Genomic DNA, 21,775 nt, shown 5'->3' on the forward strand with positions numbered 1-21,775 from the left:
AAGGGGTGAGACCATACTAAGGGGGATTGTGTTCAGGAGTTTGTTGTTTTGCCTGGATCTGTAACTCTTGTGATATCTATGAGTAAAGTGTGTGTTTAAGATGTTCCTTTGTGAAACCTATGTTTCTTACTTTAACTGCCATGAGTCCTCAAAGAGTTAAACTGTAATCCAGAGTGCCCACAAAGGTGGACTATGGGAGAACATGCACGGGTCTCATGGTCAAGGGCAGGTGGACTGTGGGGGTCTCATATCCCAAGTAGGGGTGCCAGACTGGGAGTTTGTATCTGGGAGCGTGCCCTAGAGGCCAAGAACTTTTGGACACTGCTTGGATCCAGGTGATGTGAAAGCATGGTGGAGGGTCCAATGGTTGGGTCTAGTTATAACAGCCTGGTGACCCTCTGGAAGTGGAACTCAGCCAGGGCTGTAACAGGCATATTACATTTAGAGTGCCTCTTCTTTGGGATAGCAATACATCTTTACTTGTTTTTACATGTTTGGTTATGTCAACTAATAACTAACTGTAGCTGGAATTTTCAAAATCACTGAGGGTGAGCCTAATTCTGTTTCACTGAAAGTGAATGATAAAACTCCCAATAACATTAACCAGAGCAGAGTTAGACAATGCTGACCACTTTTGAGAGTCCCATGCAACAAAAACAATATTTATTATTTTAATACTTCAGTATTAAAAATGTTGACATGCTCTGTGTACCTTAACCAGGCCCTAAACCAACCAGTCCTCCAACATATATTTTTTTCTTTATAAGTAACGTGAATTTCCATTTTTATTTTCAAGGCTAAATAAAGATGTTCACTCTATGAACATTCAGATATAGCACTTCCATGTTTTAATACACTGAAATAATACTCACTAAACGGTAGAGCCACTTTCCATGCACATTCCACCATTTCTGCATTTTATTAAACTGCATGGGGAATCTTCACATTGTCCTACACTGCGACCTGCATTGGGATGGCCTTCTGGAATACCTGGTGATTTAAATCGGTGATCCTTTCCAGTCCGAACTTCTATGTCAAAAATACACCCTGGAAAAAGAAAAGAAAAGGAAAGGGAATAAGCCTCAAAATACAAACAGAAAGTCAAAACAAAAGAAGTAGGAGTATGGTTGTGTTTGCTATGCAGGAGGTTGGGTGGCCCCAGCTGTAGGGTATTCTGGATTGTGTTTCTCTCAGTCTCCCCTGTTGAAGCTGTTCCACTATGTATAACAATTAAAAGGTCAGTAAGCCAGACAGAGTGACTTTATAGCCCAATGACTGGTGCACTCTCCTGAGATGTGGGAAAGTTATGTTCAAGTTCCAGCTCCAAATCAAGAGATTTGAAATGGGGTCTCGTGTCCCAGGTTTGTGTACTGGCTACTGGATATTTTGAGACATATTCTCACCCATGCCAGCTGTCTTTTGTGTGAGTTAGGTGTGCTCTGAGCAGGGCTATCTGATTGGGCCTCATGGGTGAGCTATGAGGAGAATGCCTAATTTTAGAATCCCCCCCAGGGTTTAGGTATGAGGAAGGTCTCTGAGAAGCTTAATTATGGAGTGGTGTCAGGACTTGAGCAGCTTTGTGCATGTCCAACAGCAGAAATGTAGGCACCTATAGGATTGGGCAGCAGCAGAGCAGTGATCTTGAGAAAGTCAGTGGTACTTTAATAAGAACGTAAGAATGCCCATACTGGGTCAGACCAAAGGTCCAGTCTTCCAAAAGTGGCCAATGCCAGGTGCTTCAGAGGGCATGAACAGAACAGGCAATCATTGACTGATCCATCCCAAGTTATCCACTCCCAGCTTCTGGCAATCAGAAGCTAAGGACATTCAGAGCATGGGCTTGCATCCCTGACCAACTTGGCTAATAGCCACTGATGGACCTATCGTCCAAGAACTTATCTAGTTCTTTATAAATTTGGCCTTCACAACATCCCCTGGCAGAGAATTCCAAAGGCTGACTGTGCATTGTAGGAAGAGGTACTTCCTTTTATTTGTTTGAAACCTGTTGTCTGTGAATTTCATTGGGTGACCACTGGTTCTTGTCTTATGTGAGGGAGAAAATAACATGTCCCTATTCACTTTCTCCACACCATTCACAACTTTATAGACCTCTATCATATCACACCTTAGTCATCTCTTTTCCAATATGAAAAATCCCAGTCTTTTAAATCTGTCCTCCTACAGAAGCTGTTCCATATCCCTAATAATTTTTGTTGCCTTTCTCTGTACCTTTCCCATTCTAATATATCTTTATTGAGATGGGGTGACCAGAACTGCATGCAGTATTCAAAGTGAGGGCCTACCATGGATTTATATAGTGGCATGATGAGCTTTTCTGTCTTATTATCTACCCCTTTCCTAATGGTTCCTAACATTCTGTTAGCTTTTTTGACTGCAACTGCACATTGAGCAACTGTTTTAGAGAACTATCCACAATGACTCCAAGCTCCCCTTCTTGAGTGGTAATAGCTAATTTAGACCCCATAATTTTGTATGTATAGTTGAGATTGTGTTTTCTAATGTGCATTACTTTGCATTTATCAACACTGAATTATATCTGCCATTTTGTTGCCCAGTCACCCAGTTTTGGCAGATCCCTTCATAACTCTTCTGTCTGCTTTGAATTTAACTATCTTGAGTAATTTTGTATCATCTGCAAATTTTGCCACTTCACTGTTTACCCTTAGATCAGTTATGAACCTGTGGAACAGTACAGGTTTCAGTATAGATCCCAGGGGGACATCACTATTTACTTCTCTCCATTCTGAAAAATGACCATTTATTCCTACCCTTTGTTTTCTGTCTTTTAATCATTTACTGATCCATGAGAGGACCTTTCCGCTTGATGTTGGATGTAGGCACCTAAGGAGACAGTTAGGTGCCTAAGTACCTTTGTGGATCTAGCTCTAAGCATCTAAGGCATGGTATTTAGGCACCTAACTACCATTGATTTCAGTGGGACTTGATCCCAGATCACAAATGTAGTTAGGTGCCTAAGTCATTTTCAAAAATGGGAATTAGCCATTTAGGCCTTGTGGTGATGATCAGAGCAACTCGTACGTATGTTTAGAAATCTGGGCCTGGGGCACTTTTGAAAATTTTACCCCTGAGCTACTCTCAAACATTCATTGGTTTAAATTACAGGTCCAATTTTAAACTGCTCTGGTTAATCGGTGTAACTTTGTGCAGGGACATACCTTTTTCAACAGGTTTGTAGCAGTTAAATTTAAGAGATACTGAATACCCACAGCACTTATTGAAATGGGAAAGGCAGGTATTCAGCACTGCAGGGATTAGGCACTACCTTAATTTTGCATGATTTGTTGAAATCATAGAGGAAGAAGACTTGCAAGTGATAGAGATGATGTATGTCAAGGGGTTTACCCAATGCCAGTATTTGTGCACTTTCAACAGTTACAGAGAACATACTAAATATTCCCACTGTCTGTCTCAGTCTGGGTATTTATCATCAACATTCTATTTATCGTATGCACCCATTCAGGCCTCCTATCCTTGCTGGGACTAAAATAGAATGTAATTTCTCTATTCTTAAAATGTATGGATGTAATTCTGATCTGGTTGCATTTATGTACCCATTCATCACTAGGACATTTGACTTTCAAATCCTTTTTACTATTTGTGGTCTTGGATTTCTTCCTTGGGCCAGATTATTTATCTACTAAGAATTGGTAGAGCAGAGGGACCTTTTCATGCTCCAGTGACGTAGGCAATTGCTGGCATTTAGTAGGTTAAAGACCTATTTTGGATATTAGGAAACATTATTTCACTAGGAGAATGGTGAAGCACTGGAATGGGTTACCTAGGGAGGTGGTGGAATCTCCATCCTGAGAGGTTTTTAAGGCCCAGCTTGACAAAGTCTTGGCTGGGATGATTTAGTTGGTGTTGGTCCTGCTTTGAGAGGGGGATTGGACTAGATGACCTCCTGAGGTCTCTTCCAACCCTAATATTCTATGATTCTATGAAAGACAGGCTACTGTAAGTTCTGCAGTTAGTTTTCTCCCTTATACAGGTGCCAGATTCCCAGATATCTACAGAAGAGTGGCATAAGCATATTATAGCAGGATTTTATTACAAGAAGGATATTATTACAAGAAGGATGTGGAAAAATTGGAAAGAGTCCAGCAGAGAGCAACAAAAATGATTAGGGGGCTGGAACACATGACTTATGAGGAGAGGCTGAGGGAACTGGGGATGTTTAGTCTACAGAAGAGAAGAATGAGGGGGGATTTGATAGCTGCTTTCAACTACCTGAAAGGGGATTCCAAAGAGGATGGATCTAGACTATACTCAGTAGTACCAGATGACAGAACAAGGAGTAATGGTCTCAAGTTGCAGTGGGGGAGGTTTAGGTTGGATATTAGGAAAAACTTTTTCATTAGGAGGGTGGTGAAGCACTGAAATGGGTTACTTAGGGAGGTGGTGGAATCTCCTTCCTTTAAGGTTTTTAAGGTCAGGCTTGACAAAGCCCTGGCTGGGATGATTTAGTTGGGGATTGGTCTTGCTTTGAGCAGGGGGTTGGACTAGATGACCTCCTGAGGTGCCTTCCAACGCTGATATTCTATGATTCTATGCTATGTTAAATATTAATGAATTACACATTGTGTAGAATTTTAACACCTAGTTCTTCACATTGTTGAGTAGTCGGGCGATGAGGGGGCCTATATAAATAAGTGTGCAGAATAGGGAGCATGTATCACCTTAGACATTTTTAAGACATTGTGCCACACTGCAAAAGCTGTGTGAATTGTGGTTATTTCTCAGGTCATAGGTGCTGGAAAGTACTGGGGGTGCTGTTGCACCCCTTAGCTTGATTCCATTATATGCAGGGTTTACAGTTTGGTTCAATGGCTGTCAGCACCCCCATTGTACAAATTGTTCCAGCACCCCATCTCAGGTTCCAAATATTAGTTAGCACAGACAGCAAACCTTTTGGTTCATAGAGTACAGGCTTTTTACTCACATATTTTCTCCCTTTACATATATTTATCTTCACTGTTTTTCCCTACTCTCTTTTGTGTCCTCCTCTTTTCTATACCACTGTCTTTCTTTCATTCACACACCACGCCAGTCTGCTCTCTTCTCCAATTCCCACCCACATCCAGACTTCTTCCTGCTCTATTGGGCCCATGTCATGTCTCTTTCCCCTCCAACTCTAGGTCTTCTGTCCTTTCCCACATGCTATAGGCCCCTCCTCATTCTGCTGGCCACTTGTCTGAGGAAGAGGGAAACCAGTGGGCAGGAGCTGAGAGCAGCACTAATCCATCTTCCCTGCACACTGCTGCAGCAGAGATGGAGGAAATGCAGCAAAATCAAGGGCCGGGCAGGATGGTCCCGCGGGCTGGATGTGGCCCGCAGGCTGTAGTTTGCCCACCTCTGGTTTATTGTCTTCTGCTAGACAATATGTTTTAAACCAGGGGTCTCAAACCCAAATGACCACGAGGGCCACATGAGGACTAGTGCATTGGCCCGAGGGCCGAATCCCTGACACTTCCACCCCTCACTGCCCCTGGCCCTGCCCCCACTCCACCCATTCCATGAGGCCCTGCCCCTGCCCCACCCCCATTCCAACCCCTTCCCCGAAGTCCCAACCCCAACTCTGCCCTCTCCCTGCCCCCAGGGTGCGGCAGGGGCTAAGGGCAAGGAGTTGAGGTGCAGGAGGTGTGCAGGGTGCGGCAGGGGGCTCAGGACAGGGAGTTGGGGTGTGGGGTGCAGGAGGGGCGTGGGGTGGGGCAGGGGGTTCAGGGCAGGGGGTTGGGGTGCAGGAGGGGTGCGGGGTGTTGCAGGGGGCTCAGGGAAGGGGGTTGAGGTGTGGGGTGCGGGAGGGGTTCGGGGTGCGGGCTCCGGCCTGGCGCCGCTTACCTAGTGTGGCTCCGTGGTGGCAGTGGCGCGCACCAGGGCCAGGGCAGGCTCCCTGCCTGCCTGCCCTGGCCCTGGCTGCGGCCCCGGCCCAGCTCTGCTCCGGGAAGCAGCCGGAACCATGTCTCTCCGGCCCAGGGTAGAAGGGGTAGAGAGCTCCGTGCGCTGCTCTTGCCACTCCTCCAGGTACCTCCCCCCAAGCTCCCATTGGCCGCGGTTCCCCATTCCCAGCCAATGGGAGCTGTGGGAGCGGGGTGGTGCCTGGATGTGAAAGCAATGCACTGAGCCCTCTTCTCCACCCTTGGCCTCAGGGACTTGCTGCTGGCTGCTTCAGGGAGTGGCACAGGGCTCGCAGCGCCCCGGGGGTAATCCCGTGGGCCGGATTCGGCCCGCGGGCTGTACTTTGCCCACCCCTAGCCTGGGGGCAGGCACGGGGAGCTTGGCAGGCTGCAGGAAATAGCTCTGCGGGCCACGTGTTTGAGACCCCCTGCTTTAAACTAACCTACAGAGAAGTCCTGATGAGTCAGTTCCTTTCTTAACATTCCTTTTACCATGGGTTGAGCTGGATCCTCCTGTTAGGACCTGATAGTCCTGTCTCCAGGTAGACATCTCCAAACTCCTCTTAGAGCTCACACACCAGTTCATAGTATCATTATCAGCTACCACTTGATATGTCACTTGATTGGATTCTTGGGGATGGTACCAGAAAAGGCAAGTGCGACAGTGGAGTTTTGGTGAAAATATCAGCCACTCTGATCTTGCTTTTCCCACTGTCATTCCAATGGGCCGAGAAATTCACAGCTGGGCCCTAAGGATTAGGGTGAGGAAATTGAGTGAGGCTGGGTGATTGCTGCTGAGGTGATCCAGCTGGATTACCTACCTACCCACCCAAGTCCCAGTGATCCAATCAGCCAGACTGCATACACACACAGCACCTTCAGCAAAGCTGGCCATTCTGATGACCAAACAAACAAACTGTGGCCAGAATGTTCAAACTTGGGTGCCTATGTTGGATCATATTAAAGAATTCTGTATTAAAATCACAAATGAGTTTGATTCCCCATAGTTTAAATTCCAGGGTATTACTAATTAAGAGGTCTCTTGGTTTTTGGTACTGTTTCTCTCCCTCTCTGTGTGAAACTTGCAAGCTGCTAATTGTGTTAGTACATTCTAAGACAGAGTCTGTTCTCAAAGCAATTCTTTGTAACAACAACTACTCACACAGAGAGAGACTCAAAGCAATACTCTGTAACAACAGAAACAGCACCCAGAGACTCCCCGCACTTTTGTTGTAGTCACCTCGCTTTGTTAACAATTGTGATTAAAATAGAGATAGAGGATGTATGTGGATGGATGCTTGGTGTGGATAATAACTGAATGATTAGGGAGCCTAAGAATCCAGTGTCCATCGGCTGAAGAAGGCGTCAAGTGGAAATAACCTGAGGACCCCCGGAGAGCAGACTGGAATCCACCCAACAGCCTCAAGGATGGGAGAACCAAAGAACAAGATAACATCTGGCAGCACGGAGCCATCAGGAATGTGCCATCTGCTGATTGATTCAGCAACAGCGTGTTGAAGCAATTCCCATAGACTGGCATAGGAATAAATTCCTATAAAAATGGACTCTAGAAAGTGAGAACTTTGGGGTCTGATTCTGCAAACCAACTTCCAGGAGCATCAGATGTGCATCTGACAAGGCCCTGCTCCCTCCTCATGTCCAGGCCACCTGGCCAGTGGCTTGGCATGAGCAACTCGAAGGCTGGTAACTATGATAACAACCTTGCAGAACCTGTGTGTGTGTGTATGAATGAATGTGTGAATAAATATTAAATTGAATGGAATGTTATAGCTATAACTAACTGCTTACTATGATTCTTTCTGTATTCACAATAAATGTGGTATTTTGCCTTTTCCCCTTTAATAAGATCCTGCTGGTTTTTATTTTATTGGTATAACACCTACAGCCGGACATATAAATAAATGACCTGATCTGAAAACATGCTGAGCATTCTCAACCCCCATTGAAATCACTGGCGTTGCAGATGTTTAGCATTTCTGAAAATCAGACTTCTTTCATTTAGGTACCGAACTTTACACCCCAAAGTAAAACCTTTTCCTTTAATTTTGGGATAATGCTGCCTCTTTAAAGATTATAACAAAAAATTGTGTCTAGTAGAAAGTATTGGTATTGAATACCATTGAATATAACCTTTGCTTAGCTTTTTGTGGAAAGATGAACTAATGATTTTTTTAAAAATATATATTTTTGTAAAAAGTGCCTTCCCCTGTTTTCTTAGACAAGATTTTTTTTGTCAGTTTTGTTTATACTTCCACCTAACATAATTTTAGAATGTACGTTAAGTAATTTAACCATAACCTAGTCTGATGACTATTTGCAATACTTTCAATCCTGTTACTATTTGTGCAACACACATTCAGCCAAGCCTAACTAATGTTTCTGCTGTTTGTCAGCAACAGATAAAGCATGTTCTGTTCCCTCAGATACTGCTAGAATACCAACTAAACCCCTCCCTGAGATGTGTGTAAACAGTAAACACTGAAGGAAAGCACAGCGAGTTCTGAAGACCTGGTAAGATCATCATGGAAAATAAGGTGGCATTGGTGGTGACGGATGGTTTAACTGTATAGTACCTGCAAAGCATCTAGTTTAGAAACAGCTTCCTGAATAAATGTAAATAAAGCTGTTACTAAGTGCCAGGGAGTCTCTTGCTTGGCCTCATAAGTTCAACTGAGTTCTCATTTACATTTTTAAAAAAATCTGTGAATGCTGATGAGGGACTAACAGTAACGATTTTAGCCTGAAACAGTGGAGGTAGGTGTTGTACAAACTCCCCGAGGGTGCTAATAAATGCACCCTCAGTTCTGACATGCATTCCCCTTGCTCTCCCAGTTCTGGGCCTCTTTTGAGCAGAGAACTGAGCTGAATTGTGGGGAGGTTTGCTGACAAGTTTGGACAGGACAAGATAAGGGCTAAAATGAAAACACATAATCCACTTCCACTCAGTTCAATTTGATCCCAGAGGTCAGATGCTGAAGTAAATCAATTGAAATAATCTTACATCAGAAGCTGGCCCGTTCTTTCACAAGGAAAGGTAGCATATAGCCTAGTGGCCACATACTCCTTTTCTATTCACTTATTTTATTTTTTCCCCAGTCTCTTCTTAGCCTCTGAATTTTCACCCCCTACTTCTGACCTTTGAGTTTAATATGTAAGCCCAGCCTTCGCACAGGGTAGAAAGCTCAGAGAGCACAAGGAGTCTTCCTGCTCCCTTTTGCCTCACACAAGGGATCAAGAAAATTGCAATGACTGTGCTCCAGAGGAGACATGTTATACCCCGAAAGGGTACTCCCCAAGCTCTTTTGGGATTAGTGTAACTGCAAAACATCCCAAACGTGGGCCTGGGCCTTAATTGTGCAACCTGCTCCCTTAATCCTTAGCTCATCTCTTCATTTGGTTTGTCACTTTCTGTCTTTTTTAAAAAAGATGCAGCTTTTGTTTGTTTGCGGCATTATTTTCTTCTTAGTCTACCTCATTTTTTGGCCTCTTTTATCTGTCTCTTTAGTCCTTTCCTTTTATCACTTCTGGGGTTGGTTGCTTTTAATGAGCAAATAGCAAAGAAAAAGTCTTCAAAACATGATTTTGTGACATTCTTAGAATTAAAGTAGATTTTTTTAACCTTTTCCCAATACACTTATTATACAAATGTTCTGTCAGAAAACTGTCACTTTTGTTTCAGCAACTGGTGAGCTCAAACAGCCTTTATCCTAATTGGAACTAAACTGACTGAAAAATACATATATTCTCAGGCAAGGGCACCCAAAACTGCCATCAGCAAAGCTGGGAAGTGTAGCCTGCATTGAGATATGCAGCTATGGCCTGCATGAATGAAGGACCACATCCCACAGTGTTTTGTGCTGTGCAGTGCTGCTTAGTTCTTTGTTGGTAATGTAATATGTGTTCTAGCATGACCAGTTGGATGGCCTCTACCCTAGCCTGTTGATCTCAGCAATACAAACATCCAGGCTGCCCAGGCATACCAGTACGCAGGAAGCAAATGTCTCACTGGGAGCAGCCACTGGTAAAAAAACTCACTCAAGTGCCACTTTGTTATCATTACTGAGCACTGTTGGAATGCTCAGTGCTATAAAAACATAGGGAAAAATATAATCCCCTGCCCCGAGGAGTTTACAGTCTACACCAACCTATTTGAAGTGTAAGCTTCAGTCACTCTGCTGTGATTGATTGATTGATTGGCGATCCCTCGTTAGACGAGGATCTCTACCATAGGAACCTGGGTGACAGTGACCATGAGATGGTCGAGTTCAGGATCCTGACATAAGGAAGAAGGGAGAGCAGCAGAATACAGACCCTAGACTTCAGAAAAGCAGACTTTGACTCCCTCAGGGAACTGATGGGCTGGATCCTCCTGGGAGAATAACATGAGGGGGAAAGGAATCCAGGAAAGCTGGCTGTATTTTAAAGAATCCTTATTGAGTTTACAGGAACAAACCATCCCGATGTGTAGAAAGAATAGTAAATATGGTAGGCGACCAGCTTGGCTTAACAGTGAAATCCTTGCTGATCTTAAACACAAAAAAGAAGCTTACAAGAAGTGGAAGCTTAGACAAATGACCAGGGAGGAGTATAAAAATATTGCTCAGGCATGCAGGAGTGAAATCAGGAAGGCCAAATCACACCTGGAGTTGCAGCTAGCAAGAGATGTTAAGAGTAACAAGAAGGGTTTCTTCAGGTATGTTAGCAACAAGAAGAAGGTCAGGGAAAGTGTGGGCCCCTTACTGAATGGGGGAGGCAACATAGTGACAGAGGATGTGGAAAAAAGCTAATGTACTCAATGCTTTTTTTGCCTCTCTGTTCACGAACAAGGCCAGACCACGGCACTGGACAGCACAGTGTGGGGAAGAGACCACCAGCCCTCTGTGGAGAAAGAAGTGGTTTGGGACTATTTAGGAAAGCTGGAAGAGCACAAGTCCATGGGGCTGGATGCGCTGCATCCGAGGGTACTAAAGGAGTTGGCGGATGTGATTGCAGAGCCATTAGCCATTATCTTTGAAAACTCATGGTGATCAGGGGGGGTCCTGGACAACTGGAAAAAGGCTAATGTAGTGCCCATCTTTAAAAAAGGGAAGGAGGAGGATCTGGGGAAATACAGGCCAGTCAGCCTCAGCTCAGTCACTGGAAAAATCATGGAGCAGGTCCTCAAGGATTCAATTCTGAAGCACTTAGAGGAGAGGAAAGTGATCAGGAACAGTCAGCATGGATTCACCAAGGGCAAGTCATGCCTGACTAATCTAATTGCCTTCTATGACGAGATAACTGGCTATGTGGATGAGGTGAAAGCAGTGGACGTGTTATTCCTTGACTTTAGCAAAGCTTTTGATATGGTCTCCCTCAGTATTCTTGCCAGCAAGTTAAAGAAGTATGGGCTGGATGAATGGACTATAAGGTGGATAGAAAGCTGGCTAGATTGTTGGGCTCAACAGGTAGTGATCAATGGCTCCATATCTAGTTGGCAGCCGGTATCAAGCGGAGTGCCCCAAGGGTCAATCCTGGGGCCGGTTTTGTTCAATATCTTCATTAATGATCTGGAGGATGGCGTGGACTGTACCCTCAGCAAGTTTGCAGATGACACTAAACTGGGATTTGTGGCACTTTAGAGACTAATGAATTTATTTGAGCCTAAGCTTTTGTGAGCTACAGCTCACTTCATCGGATGCATCTGATGAAGTGAGCTGTAGCTCACGAAAGCTTAGGCTCAAATAAATTCATTAGTCTCTAAGGTGCCACAAGTCCTCCTTTTCTTTTTACTAAACTGGGAGGAGAGGTAGATATGCTGGAGGGTAGGGATAGGATACAGGGGGACCTAGACAAATTGGAGGATTGGGCCAAAAGAAATCTGATGAGGTTCAACAAGAACAAATGCAGAGTCCTGCACTTAGGACGGAAGAATCCCAAGCACCACTACAGACTAGAGACCAAATGGCTAGACAGCAGTTCTGCAGAAAAGGACCTAGGGGTTAGTGGACAAGAAGCTGGATATGCGTCAACAGTGTGCCCTTGTTGCCAAGAAGGCTAATGGCATTTGGGGCTGTATAATGGCATTTAGGGGAAGGATAATGGCATTTAGGGGCACTGCCAGCAGATGGAGGGACATGATTGTTCCCCTCTATTCGACACTGGTGAGGCCTCATCTGGAGTACTGTGTCCAGTTTGGGCCCCACACTACAAGGATGTGGAAAAATTGGAAAGCGTCCAGCGGAGGGCAACGAAAATGATTAGGGGACTGGAACACATGACTTATGAGGAGAGGCTGGGGGAACTGGGATGTTTAGTCTGCAGAAGAGAAGAATGAGAGGGGATTTGGATAGCTGCTTTCAACTACCTGAAAGGGGGTTCCAAAAAGGATGGATCTAGACTGTTCTTAGTGGTACCAGATGACAGAACAAGGAGTAATGGTCTCAAGTTGCAGTGGGGGAGGTTTAGGTTGGATATAAGGAAAAACTTTTTCACTAGGACGGTTGTGAAGTACTGGAATGGGTTACCTAGGGAGGTGGTGGAATCTCCTTCCTTTGAGGTTTTTAAGGTCAGGCTTGACAAAGCCCTGGCTGGGATGATTTAGTTGGTGTTGATCCTGCTTTGAGCAGGGGGTTGGACTAGATTAGTGGCGATCACCCTTCCCGCAGCCCCCATTGGCCTGGAGCGGCAAACCGTAGCCAGTGGGAGCCGCGATCGGCCAAACCTGCAGACGCGGCAGGTAAACAAACCAGTCTGGCCCGGCAGGGGCTTTCCCTGAACAAGAGGCAGACCGACTTTGAGAACCACTGGACTAGATGACCTCCTGAGGTCCCTTCCAACCCTGATATTCTATGATTCTATGAAAGTAAATACACAGGGAGCACGAATGGAATGCCTGCTCGGACATTGCATGGGTCTTTCCACCAATCCAGGGAGAGCTTTACTGTGGAGGGAAGTGACAGCAGTTTGGTTAGTCTGTCCCTGTTCAGGTATAGACAGAAGTGAGCCACATCTAAAGACACATCATGAACATCTGTGCATTTGTGGTACTGAAGGTGCATGCTGCCATATAACCTAGCAGCTGCATACAGTTCCTGGCCAATGTTTAAGGGCTGGCCTGGCCTGTCTTCATGACATTCGTAAGGGTGGTGAATCTGTGTAGCAGGAGGAACACTCTCACTTGTACTGCATTGAGGTCGGCACTGATAAACTCCAGTCACCATACTGGGGACAGTGTCAATTTCTGTAAGTTGAGCATGGTTGTCTGGGTGGCTCGTATGGCATTCTGAAATGAGGGAGCCCTGAGGACACAGTCATCTAGGTAGAGGTAGATCACAATGCCCAATGTTCGCAGTTGGAGAATACCTGGAGAGGCTGAATTCAGGGAGCACCCTGTACTGATAACGGTCCTGTCCAAAGGTAAACTGTAGGAATCTCCTGTGCAACAGCCAAATCAAGATGTTGAAATTGGTTTTTGGCCCTCAGCTTAGAAGATGCCTATCTCCTTGCTCTAGAGCTGGAATAATGACTACTAGCATGACCATCTTGAATTTCTGTGCCTTCAAGTATTTGTTTAATGCCCTTAGATTTACAATGGGCCACCAACCTCCCTTCACGTTGGGGGATCAGGAAATAACAAGAGTAAACCCCCTTTCCCCTGAGTTGCACTGGGACTGGTTCTATGGGAACCTAGTCATAACATCTGACCTATTTTCTGGCAAAGTAGGTTCTTGTGAGAAGGATCCCTGAAGAGGGATGGGGAAGAAGGGTGGGAATGGGGGAGACATGTGAATTGAATGGTGTAATCCTTTGAAATAATCTTCAAGACCCATCAGTTGGAGGTGATCGTCTCCCAGCTGCTGTGAAAGAGGGCCAGGTATGAATGGTGTATAGATGGCAGCTGATGTTGCAAGGTATAGTTGTTCGGGCCCTCGAACAACCTATCAAATGTGCTTAGGAGAGGCAGTCTGAGAGGTTGGATTGGGGTGCTGACTTCTTCTGCTTCTGAACCCTGGGCCTCTTACCTTGTGGCTTGTAATAGTGCCGAGATGGTGTGTATTGAAGAGGTCATGACCTATGCTGTGGTTGAGAGATATATCTTCTCTTCTGTTCATCAGAGTAGATTCCCAGGGAGCGTAATGTGGCCTGGGAATCCTTCAAGGTATGGAGAGAAAAGAGTGTTGTTTGAGATGATCTTCTACCACCATCTGCAGCAATTTGGGCAATCCGGAAAGGTGTAGCCTCATTACCACTTCCGAGCAAGCTAGAGTATCAGCTGTGTCTGGTGCCATCTGTAGTGCTGTTCTGGCTACTAACTGATCCTCTTTGACAATGGCCTGAAACTGCTTCTTTTGTGTCTCCAGTAAATGTTCCAGAAATACATTGAGTTTCCCATATTTAATAAAATCATATCTGGCCATGACAGCTTGATAGTTTGCGACTCTAAACTGCAATGTCACCAACAAATACACCTTCCTCCCAAAGAGATCTAGCCTTTTCCAATCCCAATCATATAGGGTTAATTAGGTGTGATGTTACTTGCCTTGTGCATTAACCACATCCACTACGATGGAGTTGGGTTGTGGATGTTGAAACAGGAAGTCTGCCTCTTTGGGAGGGACGTAGTATTTTTTGTTGTCTCTCTTGCAGGTTGGTGTGATGGAGGTTGTTGTCTGTCAGATGACTTTGACAGGATCTAGAATCGCCTCATTAATTGGGAATGCAATTCTGGAGGAGGGAGAATCTGCACTCATCCGCCACCCTCTTAGTAAGGGCTTGGATGTTCTTGAAATCATCAGGAAGTAATGGACAGGGACACTACAGCCTCATCTGGTGAAGATGAGGAGAAGTTTGCTGGAGGGGTAGCTTCCCCTTTGAGTCTTTCCTCCTGTTCCTCAAAAGTTTTTTCCTACTCTCATTCAGGGGCTATGGACAGTGACGCTATAGGAGACCACCTGACAGATTCTCTCAGAGAGACACTAGATCTGGACATTGCCCAAGGATCCCAATATGCCCACTGGGGGGAAATGGAATGGGTGGTGGGTGCCCAAGTGGACCCATATCACGATCATGGGTTGGCTCAATGGAATTGAGGAGGGTCCTTGTATTGTGACATCCTCCTGGTCACTGTCAGACTCATCAGTGGTGCTGACTGGGGGTATTGATAGTACATGGCCTAGTGCTGAGGGCAATTCCGGGCGCTGGGAGGTGATCAGTAAAAGTGCCCCAGTACTGAGTAATGGGGATTGAGGTTCTTTCCCAACTGTCAGGTCTCTGGGGTACTGAAACTCTTGCGGTACTCTTGGCTCACTTGGTATTGCAGAGGAGCATCCATGGTACGTTGTTGGTACCGATGGTTGTGAAGTTGCAGAGCATTCCCTAGATGGGAGCTTTGTCACACTCAATACCAAAGATTTTCTTGGTGCCATTCCTTTAGAGGTGCTACGCTATTTGTCTTTGTCCTTAGGGGCAATACCACTGCCTCAGAGCCTGAGACCTTGGTGTCTCTACGTGGTGTGGCAGAGCATATAGCGGAGGCACCCTTATGCTTCTGGATACCACATGTGGGAGCCACCAGTGGCGCTGTTACCAAGGTGGCTGATTGCACTCTCTGGCTGGCCAACGGCTCAGTTGGGGGGCTTGAAGCCCTTTTTCTCAAGCCTTTATGGGGGGAATCTGCTGGTCTTTTCTGCAACTCTACCCCCTGTGAAGTTGAAGGCTCCCAGGATGATCTGGGGTTGGCAACGAAGCCCCCTGGAGGCTGAAGTGCCTTCTTCATAAGGAGGAGTTTTAACTTCAGCTCCCGGTTCTTGCGAGACCTTGGCTTTAGCTGGTGGCAGAGGGAGCACTTCTGAGGGATATGGGACTCTCCCAGGCATTGGACTCAGTGAGAGAGTCTGTCCATTGCAGGAATCAACTCCTTGCAGGAGAAGACCTCTTGAAGCTGGGGGAGATGGGCATGACTTGGGGGCTGGGGGCGGGCTATCACCCAGTATCAATGAGAAATGCAGAAGAAAGCTTTTCTTTTGTTTTCTTAAACTGAAAGAACTTAGTCTTTGTCTACACTACATAGTTTTGTCGGCAAAAGGCAGCTTTTGTCGACAAAACAGTGGAGGTGTACACACTACAACGCTCCTCCCACTGACAAAAGTCTCCTGCTTTGCCAACAAATAAAACCACTTTGACGAGAGGCGTAGAGCTTTTTGCATCAAAGTTAGATTGATAAACCGTCAGTGTAGACACTGTGTTCATTACGTTGCCATAACTGGCCTCTAGGGGGTAACCCACAATACCCACTGTGACCACTCTGCTCAGTGTTTTGAACTCCACTGCCCTGCATCCAGCTATACAGGCATGCACCCCTCCCCTTTCAAAGCCCTAGGAAGTTTTTGAAATTTCCCAGTGTGGAGAGCTCACATAACTATTGCCCAGCTGAGCATGGCAGTTTCTGGCCTGGTCTAGAGGGGAAGGGGTGGATCTCCTTGCTCTTTGGGGAGAGGAGAACTCGGAGGCAATCACGGAATCATGGGTGGTGGGTGAACGCACCATTGTGGGAGAGTAGGCCCCATCCCCTCCCCCTCTGCCCGAGGCCAGACCCCTCCCCTTTTACCCCCTTCCCCAGCTGGAGCCCAGAGCATACAACCTTCCCTCCCCCCCAACCCCCGCACAGCTGCTGGCCTCCCCACGTGCCCCCCAGCCCCAGAGCCCTGGGGAGAGGGGCTCCGTCCTTCCACTCTGCTGGATACGGATTTCTGAACCGCAGGGCTCTCCCGGGAACCGCAGCAGCAAAAGCAGCAGAACGTGGGGCCCCCCTCCGCAGCCCCAGCCCTTCAATGCAGTTGCGGCTCCTCTTTCCTTTCTGGGGTCTGTACAGCTCTGCCGGAGGACTGGGCTGGGGGCCGCCTGATGGCCTCAGGTTCTGCTCCTTTCGCTGCTGCGGTTCCCAGAGTAAATCCAACAGACTCACTCTGGACTGGAACTATTATAACAGCAACATTTGGCACAGTGAGGCAAAGATGACCATGAAAGAAAAAGAAAGCACAGAAAATTGAGAAGACCAGGAAAAGAAAAGGTCACAGTGTAGAGAAAAGGAACAGCAAGACATAAGGTTGGACCTCTGTTTAAAGAGTGTTTGTTTGCATAGCTGGGCCTGGGAAAATAGAGTAGAAAATACAGTAAAGTAGCCCAAACTGGAAGAAAACAGTAAATCGGTTAGATAGGAAGATGGGTGGGGGAGCTAATATTTAAGTTTTAGCAATAATTATGAACAGTCTATTTGATCTTTTCTATTATGAATTTATATTTTGACACCATATGTGTAAGTGTAGTATACTAACACTCAGAGCATGGGTCAGAACCTTTTTTAAAAAAATAAATAGTAAGAAATAACAATAAATAAATAAATACAACAATTGCAAAGCACAATTAATAATTGGTGAACTTCAACAGATTTCTGCTCTATAGGAAAAAATACCATAGATTTGGCCACCTGATTATAGTTTCTAGCAGGCAACTGTCCACATCACCATACCCATTACCCAGCTGGCACCATTCCGACTAGTGAGAGCAGCCAGAGAAGCTAAAATCTGGATGGGAGAAGAGTCTGAACTACTTCTCATACTGAAAGGTAGTCCCTTCCTGATCACGGCTGAAGTACAAGGGCAGATAATAATGTGAGGAAGAACGAATGGCACAGACTCTAGGAAAGGCTGTTTTCATGGTGTTTCCAGCCTGACCTGAAACAGCATGTACCGAAAATCTCATAATAAAGCCTCTTCTTGCGAGACTTGTCAGCATTTTTTTTAAAAGAAGAGTGGGTTAGAATAGCTTTAGAGAAGCATCTTGGGCTCGTAACTACCTGGGAATTGAACCTTCACATTTTTGGGGGAACTTTGCTTACACTAATCAAAATCAAAACAAAATAATAAATGACACATAATGCTTTCCACTTTTACAGCATTTTTCATCTCAGGGTCTCAGAATACTATACAAACATTAAAGGAACAACATTAACAAATTACATCCTCCCCTAAAGAAGAGCTTGGTTTAAGCTTGAAAGCTTGTTTCACACACTGAAGTCCAATAAAAGATATTACTTCACCCACATTGTCTCGCTAACCCCCCTAAGAGGCAGGGAAGAGTTGTGCTCTCCATTTTTAGGAGGGGAGAAACTAACAAAGAAGTTAAACGATTTCCCCAAATCACTGATATCTGGGAATAGAATTTAACTCTCCTGTGTCTTAATCTCATGCTTTAAACCCATAGAGGTATCCTTCCTATATGTGTTCCCATTCACTAAAACAAATGTAACAGCTAACCATGACAAACATAGCAATGTATACTAGCAACAGTGGGAACATTTTACAAGCACCCTGCTTCTTATTAATCAAAATGAAATATGAAAAAAATTATATAAACCCTAGCCTAAACTATTAAAATGAAGAAACTATTTTTTTTTTCGAAAAAAGACAAACTATTTTTACATAATTGTTTTATAGGCATTAAAAATATTATGATGCAAATAGTATTAGGAAGTTTTCTTTAAAATGGTCCTTACCTTGAAAGCCATTCTCAAATTTGGATCCATTTGGTAAGAGTTCAGGAGTGTATTCAATGTAACCGCCGACATAAAATTGACTGAAGACATTGAGCCCAACCAACCTTCCTGGGGATGTGACGGATTTATTCTTATGATCGTCCACCTTTCAATGAAAACATTTACACTACTTATAACAAAGGAAATGGTTCCTAATGGGCATGTTTCAGCAAGAGATTTCCCTTTGCTTCCCAATTATCTTAATAAAGAAACATATGAATAAAATAATTTTTAAAACTTTTCTTTTCCTGTAGCTATTTAACAGTTTCTTTTGATGACACATTTACAGGTATGGTAAAGATCACATAGTCCTTCAGGGAAAACCACTTTCAGTTCGATAGCTGTCTCTCAAAAAAAGGTACGATCCCTTACCTTCAGCCAGCCTGCTCGGAGAGATCTGCCAAGATGGATCACATGAATACTGAGTGTCAGATCGAGTGGCTGACTAATGAGAGTGGCCGTGCCAGAGCCCAGGTTGTAGCTGTATACAACACTGCCATTACGCAGGCCTAGCACCAGGAAATCATCTCCATTGAGACCTGCAAAGACAAGAACAGCACGGCTATATTATGCAAAGATTTTCTGAATCCTGAAGGGGGAATTTGGAATCCCTGTGATTTCTGGCTATGAAGCAGGGTTGTAATCAGTGTGCTGCAACACCAGAAATCCTTCACAACTAAAATCTTGCTTAGGAAACACAAAAAAGGCAGATGAGCTTGGCTATGATGCTCATGAATGAAGAAGCTTAAGTTACGCATATCTCATGACTGTATTATCATGACAATCATTATAATAAATACACATAGTTGTTAAATGCAGACAAAGGAACACAAAACATTTTTCTCCCAAATTAATTGAAAATATATCGTGCGAGGAAGATGTATCCAGAAAAATTGAACTTTTATTTTATTTTTTTTAAAATCATCTAATCAACTGTTAATGCTTTTTCCAGTAGTGTTTTGGCACCTTATAGCAGAAATAGCAAAGTTTCTTAAACCTCTTTAAAGCCTTTTAAAAGGAAACATTTTCCACCTTGAGGGTGGTCTGGTAAAGCCTACAAACCCTGCTAAATCTGACAGATTTAACAGTCACTGTTGCTGGTTCACTAAACCTGCAACAAAGAGTGAATTCCCCAGTTTCCTTAAACTCTAAATCAGAGATCGGCAATCTCTGGCACACGGCCCATCAGGGAACTCCAAGGCAGGCCAGGACAGTTTGTTTACCTGCAGCATCTGCAGGTTCGGCCGATCACAGCTCAGACTGGCCGCGGTTTGACAGTCCAGGCCAATGGGGGCTGCGGGAAGCGGGGTGGGCTGAGGGTTGTGCTGGCTGCCACTTCCCGCAGCCGCCATTGGCCTGGAATGGCTAACCGTGGCCAGTGGAAGCTGTGATCAGCCGAACCTGCGGATGCTGCAGGTAAACAAATTGTCCCAGCCCACCAACAGATTTCCCTGATGAGCTGTGTGCCAAAGGTTTCCGATCCCTGCTCTAAATCGTATTTGAACAAGAAGTATGAAACTTAAAGGTCTGTCTGCAGGGAGCAACAGCCCCCTGACTTGACTCAGGTGCTACTGCAGGTCTCTTAGGTGCACTTTCCCTTACAAATGAAAACAAACTAAATGCTCTACCTCTGTCTCTGATGCATTTGTTATGCGTTTTTTATATAAAGTCATAAATGCAGACAAAGTAAAATTTTGAAGGAGAAAGTAGTTAAGGACATTGAAATCAATGGTAAATGGGACAAAATACAACATGGTTTTACAAAAGGTAGATCGTGCCAAACCAACCCGATCTCCTTCTTTGAGAAAGTAACAGATTTTTTTAGACAAAGGAAACGCAGTGGATCTAATTTACCTCAATTTCAGTAAGGCATTTGATATGGTTCCACATGGAGAATTATTAGTTAAATTGGAAAAGGTGGGGATCAATATGAAAATTGAAAGGTGGATAAGGAATTGGTTAACAGGGAGACTACAACGGGTCCTACTGAAAGGTGAACTGTCAGGCTGGAGGGAGGTTACCAGTGTAGTTCCTCAGGGATCAGTTTTGGGACCAGTCTTATTTAATCTTTTTATTACTGACCTCAGCACAAAAAGTGGGAGTGTGCTAATAAAGTTTGCGGATGATACAAAGCTGGGAGATATTGCCAATTTAGAGAGAGACTGGGATATCATACAGGAAGATTTGGATGACCTTGTAAACTGGAGTAATAGGATAAAATTTAATAGTGAGAAGTGTAAGGGTATGCATTTCGGGATTAATTACAAGAATTTTAGTTATAAGCTGGGGACGCATCAGTTAGAAGTAACAGAGGAGGAGAAGGACCTTGGAGTATTGGTTGATCATAGGATGACTATGAGCAGCCAATGTGATATGGCTGTGAAAAAAGCTAATGCGGTCTTGGGATGCATCAGGCGAGGTATTTCCAGTAGAGATAAGGAGGTTTTAGTACCGTTATACAAGGCACTGGTGAGACCTTACCTGGAATATGTGTGCAGTTCTGGTCGCCCATGTTTAAGAAGGATGAATTCAAACTGGAATAGGTACAGAGAAGGGCTACTAGGACGATCTGAGGAATGGAAAACCTGTCTTATGAAAGGAGACTCAAGGAGCTTGGCTTGTTTAGCCTAACTGAAAGAAGGTTGAGGGGAGATATGATTGCTCTGTATAAATATATCTGAGGGATAAATACCAGAGAGGGAGAGGAATTAGTCAAGCTCAGTACCAATGTGGACACAAGAACAAATGGATATAAACTGGTCAATGAAAGTTTAGACTTGAAATTAGATGAAGGTTTCTAACCATCAGAGGAGTGAAGTTTTAGAATAGCCTTCCAAGGGAAGCAGTGGGGGCAAAAGACCTATCTGGCTTTAAGATTAGACTCGATAAGTTTATGGAGGAGATGGTATGATGGGATAACATGATTTTGGCAATTAATTGATCTTTAAATATTCATGGTAATGAATGGCCTAATGGCCTGTGATGGGATGTTAGATGGGGTAGGATGTGAGTTACTACAGAAAATTCTTTCCTGGGTATCTGGCTGGTGAATCTTGCCCATATGCTCAGGGTTTAGCTGATCGCCATATTTGGGGTCGGGAAGGAATTTTCCACCAGGGCAGATTGGAAGAGGCCCTGGAGGTTTTTCGCTTTCCTCTGTAGCATGGGGCACGGGTCACTTGCTGGAGGATTCTCTGCTCCTTGAAGTCTTTAAACCACGATTTGAGGACTTCGATAGCTCAGACAT

The 21,775-nt window shown here is 44.7% G+C and overlaps 1 protein-coding gene across 1 annotated transcript in view; it reads right to left on the reverse strand.

Moving 5' to 3' along the window:
• Positions 1–871: 871 nt before the first annotated feature.
• The window catches only part of LOC119565755 (protein eyes shut homolog), a 53,796-nt gene continuing 32,892 nt past the window's right edge, over positions 872–21,775 (reverse strand). The window contains exons 4-6 of the mRNA XM_043541923.1: positions 18,901–19,067; positions 18,490–18,634; positions 872–1,047 (exon numbers count right to left, since the gene is read on the reverse strand). Of these exons, the coding sequence (XP_043397858.1) occupies positions 872–1,047; positions 18,490–18,634; positions 18,901–19,067 (488 nt within the window). The remainder of the gene's footprint in view (positions 1,048–18,489; positions 18,635–18,900; positions 19,068–21,775) is intronic.

The sequence above is a fragment of the Chelonia mydas genome, chromosome 3 (genome assembly GCF_015237465.2).
Source record: "Chelonia mydas isolate rCheMyd1 chromosome 3, rCheMyd1.pri.v2, whole genome shotgun sequence".
NCBI lineage: Eukaryota > Metazoa > Chordata > Testudines > Cheloniidae > Chelonia > Chelonia mydas.